The sequence below is a fragment of the Rana temporaria genome, chromosome 4 (genome assembly GCF_905171775.1).
Source record: "Rana temporaria chromosome 4, aRanTem1.1, whole genome shotgun sequence".
Classification (NCBI taxonomy): domain Eukaryota; kingdom Metazoa; phylum Chordata; class Amphibia; order Anura; family Ranidae; genus Rana; species Rana temporaria.
In genome coordinates, this window is record NC_053492.1 from 288,527,305 (window position 1) to 288,541,560 (window position 14,256).

The 14,256-nt window shown below is 42.0% G+C and overlaps 1 protein-coding gene across 2 annotated transcripts in view; it reads right to left on the reverse strand.

Annotated features, from left to right (window-relative positions):
• The window catches only part of ARHGAP18 (Rho GTPase activating protein 18), a 149,622-nt gene that overhangs the window by 23,468 nt on the left and 111,898 nt on the right, over positions 1 to 14,256 (reverse strand). For both annotated transcript variants that reach the window (XM_040350413.1, XM_040350414.1), the window contains exons 6-9: positions 13,048 to 13,213; positions 10,046 to 10,137; positions 8,387 to 8,464; positions 2,627 to 2,786 (exon numbers count right to left, since the gene is read on the reverse strand). In XM_040350413.1, the coding sequence (XP_040206347.1) occupies positions 2,627 to 2,786; positions 8,387 to 8,464; positions 10,046 to 10,137; positions 13,048 to 13,213 (496 nt within the window). The remainder of the gene's footprint in view (positions 1 to 2,626; positions 2,787 to 8,386; positions 8,465 to 10,045; positions 10,138 to 13,047; positions 13,214 to 14,256) is intronic.

Consider the following 14,256-nt stretch of genomic DNA (forward strand, 5'->3'; position numbering starts at 1 on the left):
AGGTCCGGGTCTTAAGTGGTTAAAGCAATCTACTGAGCTGGCCAGAACCACCTCTGCAGGGAATCTATTCCACATTTTCACAGCTCTTACTGTGAAGAAACCTTTCCGTATTTGGAGATGAAATCTCGTTTCCTCTAGACGTAAAGAGTGCCCCCCGTGTCCTCAGTGTTGCCTGTAAAGTGAATAACTCAACACCAAGTTCACTATATGGACCCCTTATATATTTGTATATGTTGGTAAGGTCTTTATGTCTGTGTGGTTTAAGGTTCATCTTTTACAGAACTACTATACAAAAGATATACACCCAATTCTGATGTAAATAGAAACTGATTTATGGTGCAAATAAAGCTAGAGATTAGTTACCAAAAGTATATGTAAAGCAAACACTTTGTTTTTGTTTTAGATAGAGTAATGAAGCATTATAACTCCTATCAGGTTATTTTTTTCTGCCTATGTCCATCTAGGGAGATTTCCTTTTGTTTCCCGTCCTGGAGATACAACTGTAAATAAGAATACTCGCCAAAATAAACAGAATTCCTATCTTACAGGTTGTCATAGGAGATCAAATAGAGTCATTCTTCCTAGTAAGGCATAGGCTGCAATAAAAACTTGACAGAGGGTCTAACAAATAGAAATAAAACAAAATAAAATATTGCCTTTGCATACACTTTGAAAATGATTTAATTTCAGGATTTATTTTTTTCATTGTAAATCGCCGCGTTTAAAGATAAACTTTAGCCAACAAAAGTTTTTCTGTTTTGGATGGAGGAGGAAAGGGCCTTTCTCAGAACCTTTATTCAGGACAGGGAGTGAGTTGCTGAATAGAGATGGGCTCGGGCCTGTTCGGATTCCTAGTCCCAACCCACCTGCCTCGATCCCACCAGGCATACTGCTAATCACAGGCAGTGGGACATTTCTCGATCTGTGCAGCTTGGGAAGGTAGGTACATCTTCCCAGTAGGGCGAGTGAAAAAAATTAGAATTAACAATGTTTAGAGTCAGGTTTTATTAACGCAGGAGCAATATTCCCTGCATAGTAGTACATTTTAAGGAGAGGCATGTCCAATGGGACTACATGTTGCCATGGTGTCCACCGTAGCATTGGCAGTGGCAAAGCAGAGTGGGATTGGCCATAAGAGGGATTATTTTGACGCAGTTAGCCAGCTTAAAATGTGTATTGCAATATATGTGTGAACTAAATAACCCTGTTTTTCATTGCATAGTTTGCTGAAATATAGCAGTGTGCAGAGGGTCAATCCAGAATGTGTAGTGTTGCCCAGTGGCAGCTGGTGCTCCAATTTTTTTTTTTTTTGGGGGGGGGGGCACATTAAACGCTCCCACTGTGCCATATCAAATGCTCCCTCTGCGCCATCAAACGCAGCCACTGTCCCCCTTTAAACGCTGCCACTGTGCCATCAAATGCTCCCAGTGTGCCTCCCCGCCCGCTGTCTGCCCGTCACTTACCCTGTCTCGGTGGGGCAGCGGGTGACAGTGGCGAGTGGTGTCCTCCATGGATGTGCTCCTTCATGTCCTCGATGTCTTCTCCCGTCCTCTGCTAGGATTGGATGCCCGATAGGTGTCCAATCGCAGCGCCTGTCTTTTCAGCCAATCCGGTGACGGGTAACAGACCCGAGCACCTGATTGGCGGAGAGGCGGTTCAGATGACTGAATAGGGGGTGGCAGCGGTGGCCACCCCCTCTATCTATTGGTGATAGAGGGGGTGGCGGGAAAGAGGGGGCGGCGCCCATGTGCCCTTATGGATGCACCGCCACTGGTTAACATGTGGTCACAATTGTTTAGCACCTGATAGTTTATATACCTGTACAAACTATTGGGATCTGAGCACAGGTATGTCTTGTTTTTGGTACAATGGGAAAAGGACGCATTTCTTAAAAGAAGAAGAAAAAAAAAAGGCCTTTCAAGCATACATACTGTGCATGCTTACAGTATATACAACACCTCTATGTGTTATAATATAAAGGATGCTACTTAAAAGATGTAAGCCCTACTGTGCCTCCTGGCCTTCCCATTCAATGAATAATCCCAAACTCAGATCTCAGATCAGTGGGAGATCGTGTCCAAATGTCACATCTTATGCTAGGCTGACTCGTACTCTAGCCCTGTGATGACACACAGGGTCTCCATTGTACTCAATGAAAAAAGAGCTGTGGCCAGCCAGTTCACAGGAGGATAGAGGTTATCTTTGAAATTTATATCTATAACGAAATGTAAAATGCTTATCTGTTGAACAAAATCAGAAAGTACACAACAAAAGCTTACTCTGCATAATACAAGGATATATTTAACGTAAAAATTAACAACTAATAAAATGCTTAGTTTTGCAAAAGGAGTCATATGACGTGCCATACTGCGCTATACCACGTGATCTGGTAATGATGTAATAAGTGACACAGTGTCGTACTGAGCAAGAGAAAGTATAATAGAAGGTCCAAAGGCCCAGCTGTCAATAGCTTCCTTATTCCTACCATAAATGCCCCTTTGTTGCTTTCCTACGCTTCAAACAAAATCAATTTCATACTACAGCGACAACTGTAAAATAAAATCCTCTGCTGTAGGGCTATCATACTGCATATTAAAACAGATGATTAAATTAAACATTATCTCACATTGCACAGAATGAAAAGCTTTCATGTATTCCACAGTGAGTAATGGCAGAGGGAGCTCGCGAATGAAAAACTTTAGCAGGCTGGCAGCGTCGTGTTGTTTCACTGTATCCCAGTTGAAAGTTCCTTCATAAAACTTGGCTTCCAGTTCCTGGCACAGAGCCTGCAAACCATAAAAAAAAAGGTTGATCAGAAATAGCGCAAATGCCAAAGCACTAATTATATGTACTAAAGCCAGATACAAAACAAGTGGCACCACAGGCATTTATTAGATGGCTACCAAAAAACGATAAACGGTTCATCAGAAATATTTAAATCTTTTGATAACAATATTTCTAGATGCCATCTACGACTTTTAAAAGTAGGTCAGCCACACACCAAAAAAAAAGAAAGAAGACTAACGTACTTGACAAAAAAAGTACTGTGCACATTTAGGAAGTTGTGGTGACGGATTTCACCATTGCACATAATAAACAATGTTATACAACGAAAAGTCACCATTTCCTCTACTAAATTGGAGGTTTCCAAAATATAAATCTAAGATCCTTTTTTTAACTAGCTAAATTCCAAAAAAGCTCTCTTTTTTTAATCTTTTCAAAGTTCATGTTACTAAAACGGTCTGACCAGGGCGCGATGCAGCGATAGAGATGTTTGTGGGATATAGGACATTGTGGTCACGCATTATCTTCACATGAATCATCAGTGTAAGCACAGTATGCCTGATCACAGTTTCTAAGCAACCTCAAATATAGGAACCGACAACAGCGCAGCTAAAATGTACTCATTTGCGATGTTTATTGAAGAAACATGCATGGAGCTCCAGAGGCTGAAATACAGATCCGATACTTTTAGTAAAGACGGGCTTAAAGAATATGTAAACCCTCACCTTGCAAATCAACTTATTCAGTTTAAAGTAGAAATGAAGGCCAAAACATTTATGCATACAGTGGGTATCAAAACCACCGCACCCCCTTTTTTTTTTTTGATTCTGTTAATTTTTTTTCTGACATGTTGGTGTGACAGCTGGATAAAACAAAATCTGTTTGTGTTCATTTCAGGCGGTGATCACATATCCTCTGTTCCCAGCTACATAAGGAACTCAGAGAGCTGGGGGAGGAGAAACAGCTGTACACTGGTCTTCCCAATGAATGGCTGTGCAAGGACGAGGGAGTGTCAACACAAGCTTGATCATTAGATTAGCTCCCAGCACAGCCAACAAATTACCATGCTGGGAAGGATGGACCAGATTCACAAAAGAGATACGACCGCGTATCTCCTGATACGCCGTCGTATCTCTGTTTTAGGGGCTTCCTAACTATGCGACTGATTCATAGAATCAGTTACGCATAGTTTGCCCTAAGATCCGACAGGTGTAATTGTTTTACACTGTCGGATCTTAGGATGCAATACCGCGGCCGGCGCTGGGGGGAGTTTGCGTTGTAAACCAGCGTCGGGTATGCAAATTAGTACTTACGGCGATCCACGACGGTTTTTCGCGTTCGCTACGTCGCTGCTAGTCTAGTTTCCCGTCGCAAAGTTAGTCGTCGTTTTAGCTGCCCCAACTTTACACAGCCCATGTTAAAGTATGGCCGTCGTTCCCGCGTCGAAATTCAAAAACATTTTTTCTTGCGTATGACGTCCGGGAATACGAAAGTACGCTACGCACGTCGCCGTTCGAAAAAATGACGTCACTTTGCGCAAAGCACGGCGGGAAATTCAAAAGCGAGCATGCGCAGTAGGTCCGGCGCGGGAGCGCACCTAATTTAAATGGCACACGCCCCTTTGAATTACGCGGGCTTACACCGGAGGCCGCCGGCGTAGGTTTTCATTGCAAGTGCTTTGTGAGTCAGGCACTTGCGATGAAAACTTGCGGCGGTGTAACGTATCTACGATACGTTACGCCGCTGCACTTCTACGTGAATCTGGCCCGATGTACTCGCATGCCTAGTTAGGCGTTACTAAACCCACAACAGTAAAATCAGTCTGTATAAGCAGTAAAAAATGTTGTTATACACACTTTGAAAGGTAAGGGGGTAATCCTCTGCATTGTGTAAAAAAGCTGTCTTCTCTTAACCTTCCCCTCTTCCACTGTCCCCAATCTATCTGCTGACAGAACAGAGCTTGGGGGCAACCTAAACATGCTCAGTTTAGTTTGTATTGCTAGAGAGCACAGGGGCAATCAGCACTGTCCAGACAGAGGGTCAGGGGTCCTGCAGCCTCATAGGACAATCAGGGGGAAAGGAAAACTCCTCCTACAAGCTTTAACCACACACTGATAGTCACAAGACTGCCCCAATTGCTGATGAGGTATTTATAGCAGTTTATATTTATTAAAATAATTGAATTTCCATGTTCTGTGGGAGGCCAGATATAGTGACAAATAATGAAGAGCAAGAGATCCTTCCTCTTTGACCAAAAGCATCTTGGTCCAGCACTACGGTAAGCCCAGGGTGCATGATGAAGCAGCCCCGGGGGATAGGTCATTAGTAAGCACGGAAGACTTGTTGCATTTAATGACGGAAAGGAGTTGTTGCGGGGGACTGCTCCAGGTTATAGCTAATGCATGTAATTATACATAAGGTGCAGGTTGAAAATACGGGAAGGGGGAAATGGAATACAAGTGGAACCTCGGATTACGAGCACAATCTGTTCCAGGAGAATGTTCGTAATCCAAAGTACTCACATATCAAAGTGAGTTTCCCCATAGAAGTCAATGGAAACAAAAATAATTTGTTCCACATTGACTTCAATGGCATGCAATACCGCATGTGGCCAGAGATGCGGGGCGCCGGAGAGCCTTGGAAACACTCGGAAAAGCCAGAGAACAGCTCAGCTGAACTCAGAAAAACCTTGGAAAGGCTCTGGAACTGAGTATTTCGGAGTTTTTCAAGCATTTCCAATCGGCTCCCCCCACCTCAGGCCAAACGCTGTACTACACACCACTGTGGCTTGAAACCTGCTCGTTTTGAGAGAACACTCACAAACCGAGTCAGAATTTTAAAAAATACAGTGCTCATATTGCAAAACGCTCATTAACCGTGTTACTCACAATCCGAGGTTCCACTGTACTAATAAAAAATTAATGGTCACTATGACAATTAGCAGTCTTCTAGGAAGCCATCAATACTATATATAACATTACACAAAAGGCTAACAGATAAAAAAAAAAAAAAAAAACGCAGCATATAACTTCTAGGAGGAATAGTAATTTATACCTTTAGCTGACCAACCATTTTTCCTTTCCCTCTCAACAGAATTAATTACAATAATATACGAGGTCCGACACAAAAAAGTAGGCCTAACCCCTATAGCTCAGAACCAAGAATGGCTCAAGCGTTTCACTCAGTACAAGTGCACACGTTTTCAAATATAGAAGTTTTCCTTAGCCTGGGTCACAAAATGTGGAACTGCAAAAGTGAACAGTGACACATCAAGTTTCCTGTGAAACTGAAGAAATTTGTGAAGAAACTTTTCAATTATTGACGGAAGCCTATGGTGAAGAGTCTGTGTCTCGTGCACACATCTTTGATTGGCGCAAACAATTTTGGGAAGGTAGAGAAAGCTTGAAAGATGACGATTGCTCAGGCTTCCCACTCTCAGCAGTTACCGGTGACAACACAAAGTCTGAGATGTGATTGAAAAAGAGAGAAGGTTGGGTGTTGCAGCATTGGCTGAAAAGCTTCACTTGGACAGGGAAAGTGCTTGATGAAAACGGAAGACTTGAATATGAAACAGGTTTGTGCACAAAAATGCTTAAAAAAATGGCATCAGATGAACAAAAAGAATGTTGCAAGGGATCCCGTTTACACCTTTTGCAATGCAGAGACCAGATATGTTGAATGCGGTGGACAATTACTTGTGATGAAACTTAGGCATCTACATACATATGTAGCGCCTGTGTACTTTATAGTACCGGTGTTAGTTAAATTTAGAGGTAGATCAGAGTGTAGTTAAACTCTGATCCAGATTGTGAAGTGCAAAACAGGGTCTCAGCTGGGCTGTGCTGTGGGCTATTCTGTTGCGCTGGGGTGTTCTTCCAGCCCCGGTGCTGCAGGTGGCAGCAGTAGAGTCAAGGTTTGGGTGCTCTTTCCCAGCAGCCAATCAGGAGGGTTTGACCTTGCTGTGCATGCTGGGGGAGGAGTATTTATGAGGCAGACGCCATTGGTTATGGGTCTTCGAGTGTGGCACCCACGTTTAGGGTGACCACATCACGGTGCCCCGGCGATATGGCCTACCTTGCCGGGGCGTCCGTGCCACCTGGTATTCCTGGTTTCGGGACCATGTTGGCCCGGAGCATCTGAACAGCGACGGGGACCCAGTGAGTGACGGGATTCCCACCTTAGAGGATCCCAAGCTGTACTGTTGTTCGGTGGGGAGTCTGTCTGAGGAGCGCCATTGAGAGGCTGGCGATCCAAAAGGGCCTTGACAAACCATCAGGCATCAAGGTAGCCGGACACTGAAGGATTGATCACCTGTCAGTCGGTACCTGAGCGACAAGTTGAAGGAGATCCAGACGTAATTCATCTAAGGAGGGATATCTCCATGATTACAATCCAGAGAGGGCCTGTGGCAGAGGTATCTTTCTGAGGCTCACCAAGGAGGGTCTGTGGCAGAGACTTTTCCTCAAGCTCAAGTTCACCAAGGAGGGTCTGTGGCAGAGGTACCTTTCCGAGGCTCACCAAGGAGGGTCTGTGGCAGAGACTTTTCCTCAAGCTCAAGTTCACCAAGGAGGGCAGGAGTGGCGCAGAGAAGTGTTATGCTTGGGAGCAGGACTGTTTCCCTATACTCACGCCTGAATCTGCTGTTCTCTCTTATTCAACTTTACTTTCCTCACCACAAGTTTATTGTTTTTACCCGGCTGGGTAATAAAGAGCACAGCAAAGAGCACCTGTTGCGGACATTTCTTTACTTCTACCAAATGCAATACGCATCATTCACCCCTAGGAATTCGGGGGAGCCACGGAGGTAAATGTGCCACCCAAAACAACCAGCAGCTCCTCCGGGGGTAGTGCTACACATATAATCCAGAAACCATTTCTACCTCTTTACAAATATCTAGTTGGTAGTCAAAAGGAACCCATTTTTTTCCCCCAATTCTTTATTACAAGAAGGTACACGGTTATACGGAAACATCAATAAAAGGTAAACAAACAGTGGATTAAATTCCACCCATGAAGCCACATTCCCGGTTAGTACAGAGTCATCATTAGATAAACATTGGAAAAGAGTAACATTAGGCTTCAAGGACTAGGAAGTCTCTGTATCCCACGTACAATTCTTGATGGCTATTACCGTTTTATTTATTGGTGAAAGGAATAGAAGATTAAAGAGCGAAACAGAAAAGAATAGAGATTGAGGGAGCAAGCAAGACCCAGAGGGCTGAACAGCCAAGATATAAAAGGAGGGGGGGGCACAAAAAGAAAAATGGGTGGATGGGGGTCAACCACCAGCCAGCACCGCCAACGTCCGGGGAACCCGTCCAGTAGGAACCTCTCCCAGGGGAAGGAACACATTTTATTGTTGGTAGATGTGAAAGCAAGAGATCTTTTAGAAAATGATCTGCGGAGTTGCTTTGAGTGTTGGCAGCATTGTATGCAGCTGTGTATCAACTCAGAAAGGAAATATTTTGAAGGTGATCACTGTTGATTTTCTTAAATTTGTTAAAAAAAAGGGGTACAAAAACTATTTTTTGTTTGTGTGCGTGTCAAACATCATATAATGTGTTAAAATATCAGTAAAAATATGCAAAGTCAACTTTATTACCTTAACCCTTGAAGAAGCTCCAGGTATTCTCAGAACACCTTCCGTGTCCAGTCCACCCTTTTCTATGAGGCTAATCAGCTAAAATAAAGCAAAAATTCCAACTATTATTGCAGGAAAAGGGCTTCCAAATTCTACATAAGGGGTTTCAGCATAAAAAAACAAAAAACAAAAAAAAAGTGTGAATCTTGGGTTAAAATTGTGGGAATCTCTTACGTATTATTACTATAAACAGACCTCTCCATAGGTTAAATCATTTTACAAAAACAGGGGTAAGTTAAATTTTTAATAAAGTGTATATGAAGTTTGGCATAACTGACATTTATTTATAAACACTGGTCGGGATTTACGTAGCAATTACGCCAACGTATCTCTTGATACGCCGCGTAAGTGCACAGATGCGCCGTCCTATCTATGCGCCTAACTCTTAATGCAAGATACGCCTGAAATTTGGCTTCATCCGACCGACGCAAGTCTCCTACGCCGTCGTATCTTGGGCGCATATTTACGCTGGCCGCAAGGGGCGCTGCCATTGATTTACGCGTTGAATATGTAAATGACCTAGATACGCCGATTCACGAACGTACTTGCGCCCATCGCAGTAATATATGCCGTTTACGTAAGGCGTACGTCCGGCGTAAAGTTATTCCAACATATAGGAGGCGTATCCCATGCAAAGGTATGGACCACGTAACAGTCGTCGTATTTTACGTTGTTTACGTAGTACTACGGGAATAGGGCTGGGCGTAGGTTACGTTCAGTGATTCGACGTATCTTAGGCATTCGTTCCGACGTGATTCTGAGCATGCGCACTGGGAGAGTCCACGGGACGGCGCATGCGCCGTTCGTTTGGCACTTCATTTGCATGGGTTCACACTTCATTTAAATGGCACTTCCTTCCTACTTTGAATTAGGCGGGCTTACGCCGGCCAATTTACGTTACGCTGGCGCAACATTGAGAGCAAGTGCTTTGTGAATACTGTGCTTGCCTCTCTGAGTTACGTCGGCGTAGCGCTACGCCGGTATAAAGATGCGCCGATCTACGTGAATCTGGCCCATAGTGTAAGAAGAATTACAGCAAAATATCACAGAAAAGCCAATTTTGTCTCCACTTTTTTGGATGGAAATGCTCCAGGTCTTTACAAAACATTGATACAAGGACTTGAAGATCCCCACCCTACCCCATCTTTAAGAGATGGCAACCAATTTCAGCTTTGAAGTGAAGGTAAACCTGTCATGAGAGAAGTATAGAGCTACCATTGTGATCTGCTTCTTAGCATGCTAGTAATCTGCATTGTAAGCTTACAAACTGGCTAAAATGTGCTCTAAATCACTGACCCAAAATTAAAATGCGGATTAGAGAGTGTCACAGAAAAGACAGAAGCCTTCATCTGCATATACTTTTTCTGAGTCATTAATTGAGTAAATAGGAAAGCAAGAGGTCTAGTATAGCAGCCAAGCAAGAGCAAGGGTTTTTTTTTTCTTTTTTGTTAAAGTTTAGACAGTTACTACTATGCAAGAATGTGAGAAAATCTCTCTATTGGCGTTTGGAAAAATGAAGACCCAGTAGAGGAATCAAGCCCGCCATTAAATAATATGGGATGGGGGTGGTGCCAGTGTCTATAGATTTCATGAAAACGTAAAAAGCAAAAAAAGACCTACACTTTGAAGGATGAGCGGAACCTTTGTCCCTGGTACTTTCCTCTGATCTTGTTCCAATAAAACAGAGAGAGGTACCCGAAAAACTCCAGTCTCTACAAAAGGCAAAGGATGGTAAAATTATAATACAGAATTCCAAATATATACAGTATATGTAAAAATACCTCTAATACTATTACTTTAATAAAGTGACACTAAAGGTTATTTAAAAAACAAAAAAAAACAAACATGTCATACTTACCTCCACTGTGCAGTTTCATTTGTACAGAGTGGCCCCGATCCACCTGTTCTGGGGTCCCAAAAGTTTGGACACGCCTTCTCATTCAAAGAGTTTTCTTTATTTTCATGACTATGAAAATTGTAGATTCACACTGAAGGCATCAAAACTATGAATTAACACATGTGGAATTATACATAACAAAAAAGTGTGAAACAACTGAAAATATATTTCATATTCTAGGTTCTTCAAAGTAGCCACCTTTTGCTTTGATTACTGCTTGGCACACTCTTGGCATTCTCTGGATGAGCTTCAAGAGGTAGTCACCTGTTGCAGCACCCCATCACTCTCCTTCTTGGTCAAATAGCCCTTACACAGCCTGGAGGTGTGTTTGGGGTCATTGTCCTGTTGAAAAATAAATGATGGTCCAACTAAACGCAAACCGGATGGAATAGCATGCCGCTTGAAGATGCTGTGATAGCCATGCTGGTTCAGTATGCCTTCAATTTTGAATAAATCCCCAACAGTGTCACCAGCAAAGCACCCCCACACCATCACACCTCCTCCTCCATGCTTCACGGTGGGAACCAGGCATGTAGAGTCCATTTTCTGCGTCGCACAAAGACACGGGGGTTGGAACCAAAGATCTCAAGTTTGGACTCATCAGACCAAAGCACAGATTTCCACTGGTCTAATGTCCATTCCTTGTGTTCTTTAGCCCAAACAAGTCTCTTCTGCTTGTTGCCTTTCTTTAGCAGTGGTTTCCTAGCAGATATTCTACCATGAAGGCCTGATTCACACAGTCTCCTCTTAACAGTTCTAGAGATGCGTCTGCTGCAAAAGGTGGCTACTTTGAAGAACCTAGAATATGAAATCTATTTTCAGTTGTTTCACACTTTTTTGTTATGTATAATTCCACATGTGTTAATTCATAGTTTTGATGCCTTCAGTGTGAATCTACAATTTTCATAGTCATGAAAATAAAGAAAACTCTTTGAATGAGAAGGTCCAAACTTTTGGTCTGTACTATGTATATGTATATGTATATGTATATGTATATATATATATATATATATATATATATATATATATATATATATATATATATATATATATATATATATATATATATATATATATATATATATATATATATATATATATATATATATATATATATATATATATATATATATATATATATATATATACATATATATATATACACACACAAATATAAAAGCGAGTTTCCCCCATAGTATTCAACGGAAACTCAGATAATTATTCTACATTGACTGCTGGTGTATGCAGTACTATATGTGTCCAGAAGTGCGGGGGCACCGGTGTATGCAGTACTGCGTGTGGCCAGAGGTGTGGAGGCGCCGCAGACACTCTGCCAAATGCGGAACTGCACACCCCAGCGGCTTGAATCCTGCTTGTGTGAGACAACGATCAAGTAATTTATTTATTTTTTAAATAGGTTGTATTGTGAAACGCTCATAAACCGCGATACTTCCAGTCCGAGATTCCACTGTGTGTGTGTGTGTATATATATATATATATATATATATATATACACACAAGCGGTTAACGAGCGTTTAGCGATGCGATTTTTAGTTTTTTTCTTAAATCCTGACTCGGTTTGCGAAGGTTGTTTTGCAACATGAGCAGGATTCAAGCCTCTGCGGTGTGCAGTACTGCATTGGGCCAGAGGTGCGGGGGCGCCAGTGACACTCTGAAACATTCAGAAATACTCAGGTTTCCCTAATGTTTCCGCGTGCATCCGAGCAGTCTCCGAGTATTTCCAAGACTCTCCGTTTCCCCCCCACACCTCTGGCCACATGCGGTATTGCATGCAATAGAAGTCGATAGATGTGGAATGAATTATCTTCATTGCCATTGACTTCTATGGGGAAACTCACTTTGATAGGTGAGTACTTTGGATTACAAGCATTCTCCTGCAACGGATTATGCTCGTAATCCAAGGTTCCACTGTATAAATATACAAATCTCTCTCTCTATCTCTATATACACACACACACACACACACACACACACACACACCTATATCTATACACACACACACCCGATTCTGCACTTTCGCCTGCAGGGGGGGCAGATCTCCGTTCTGGCAGAGGGGAGGGGATGGATTTTGTGTTCCTGCAATCCATCTCTTCCCCTAATAAAAGCACCTATCACAGTACACTAAAACACTGGCCAGGCACACATTTAACCTTTTGATCACCCTAGACATTTAACCTCTTCCCAACCAGTGTCATTAGTGCAGTGATCGTAAATATTTTTAGAACTAATCCCTGAATTGGTGCCACTGGTTCCCACAAAGTGTCAGATTGTCCGCTGCAATATCGCAGTCTCACTATACGTGTATAGTTTGTAGACACTATAACGTTCATGTAAACCAATCCATACACGCTTATTGTAGCAGAATACACATCGGCCTAAATTCATGAGGAAATTTGATTTTTTTATTGGATAGGTTTTATAGCAGAATTTTTTTTTTTTTTTTTATTGCACAGAACAAAACAAAAATGCAAAGGTGATGAAATACCACCAAAAGAAAGCTCAATTTGTGGGAACAAAATGACATACATTTAATTTGTGTACAGTGTCGCATGACCGTGCACTTGTCAGTTAAACTAACGCAGTGCCGAATTGCAAAAAAATGGCCTGGTCTTCTGGAGGTCAAGTGGTTAAATAACAAATACCAAGTTCCTTTTTTAGATCTCATGAGCAGATCCACTGTCAAATCATTTTTAGCAACACTAACCTTTTACTTTTACTTTGGCAGCTCGTTGAAGTTTAAGTTCTGTATCCAGGACATCATACAGTGCAGTTAGCTCAATGAGAGCTAGAGAAGAGACTTTTTTCATATCCTGTGGGGCCAAGTCACCAATCTTTGTGATTCCAGTCTTGTCTTGTGGCAGTCTGAAGTTCTAAAAAAAAAAAAAAAAAAAATTACCCTCCTATCAAAATGAAGGCTGAACACCAGACAAATATACAGGCACACATTAATGCAACTCTCTAAATCTTTTGCATACATTTTTTTTTTTAAAGAAAAGAAAAAAAGTGCAAGCATCTGAATTTGACTTTTTAGCTTCCTGAAATCTATTGTACAGTAGAGCTCAGAGTGGGGGAGAACAGTACAAGGAGTCACTCAAGTGCTCTACAGTGCAGGCAGAATTCTGACAGGGGGAAGCACAGTCAAATAGAGAGGGGTTCATCAATGTGATGCTTCTCTTTTCATTGTCCAGTCACAGAGTTGAAGGAGGAAATCTGTAAGTGAAACAAAAACTGCAGCAAAGAAAGATCAGGACCCCTGCCTACCAGACAGGGTTGTTCATGAATCTCAGAACTGGATGGACAGAAATACAAACCCTGTGCCAGATAAAATAGTTCTCATATACAATATGTGTCATCTGTGCAGTATGTGTCATCTGTGTGTTTCGGTTTGCTTTGGGTTCAGCTTTAAAGGGGTTGTAAAAGGTTAATTTTTTAATTTTCTAAATAGGTTCCTTTAAGCTAGTGCATTGTTGATTTCCCTTCTAAATGTTTTTTTCTTTGTCTGCATTTCTCACTTCCTGTTCCTCCTCAGTAAGTATGAGGGGTGCAAGCTTACTGAGGAGAAACAGGAAGTGAGAAATTCAGACAAAGAAAAAAAACATTTAGAAGGGAAATCGAAGGAAAGGGTAAGTGAGCCAACAATGCACTAGCTTAAAGGAACCTCTTTAGAAAAAAAAAAAAACCCTTACAACCCCTTTAAATCACAAAATGCACACAAGATTGACACCCTTCCTAACTAGGGTTTGTGTTTTCAGCTAGATTTCTCTGCAGAGCGTCAGGGCCACACTAATAACCAAACCACCTTGCTACTGGTGTCATTGGTTTTTGGGAACACCACATTTCTCTGTATGGGTTTTTACGATCAAACAAACTCTCCACTAGTTTAATTTCCATCCAGCACCTGTCTACAGCTCTT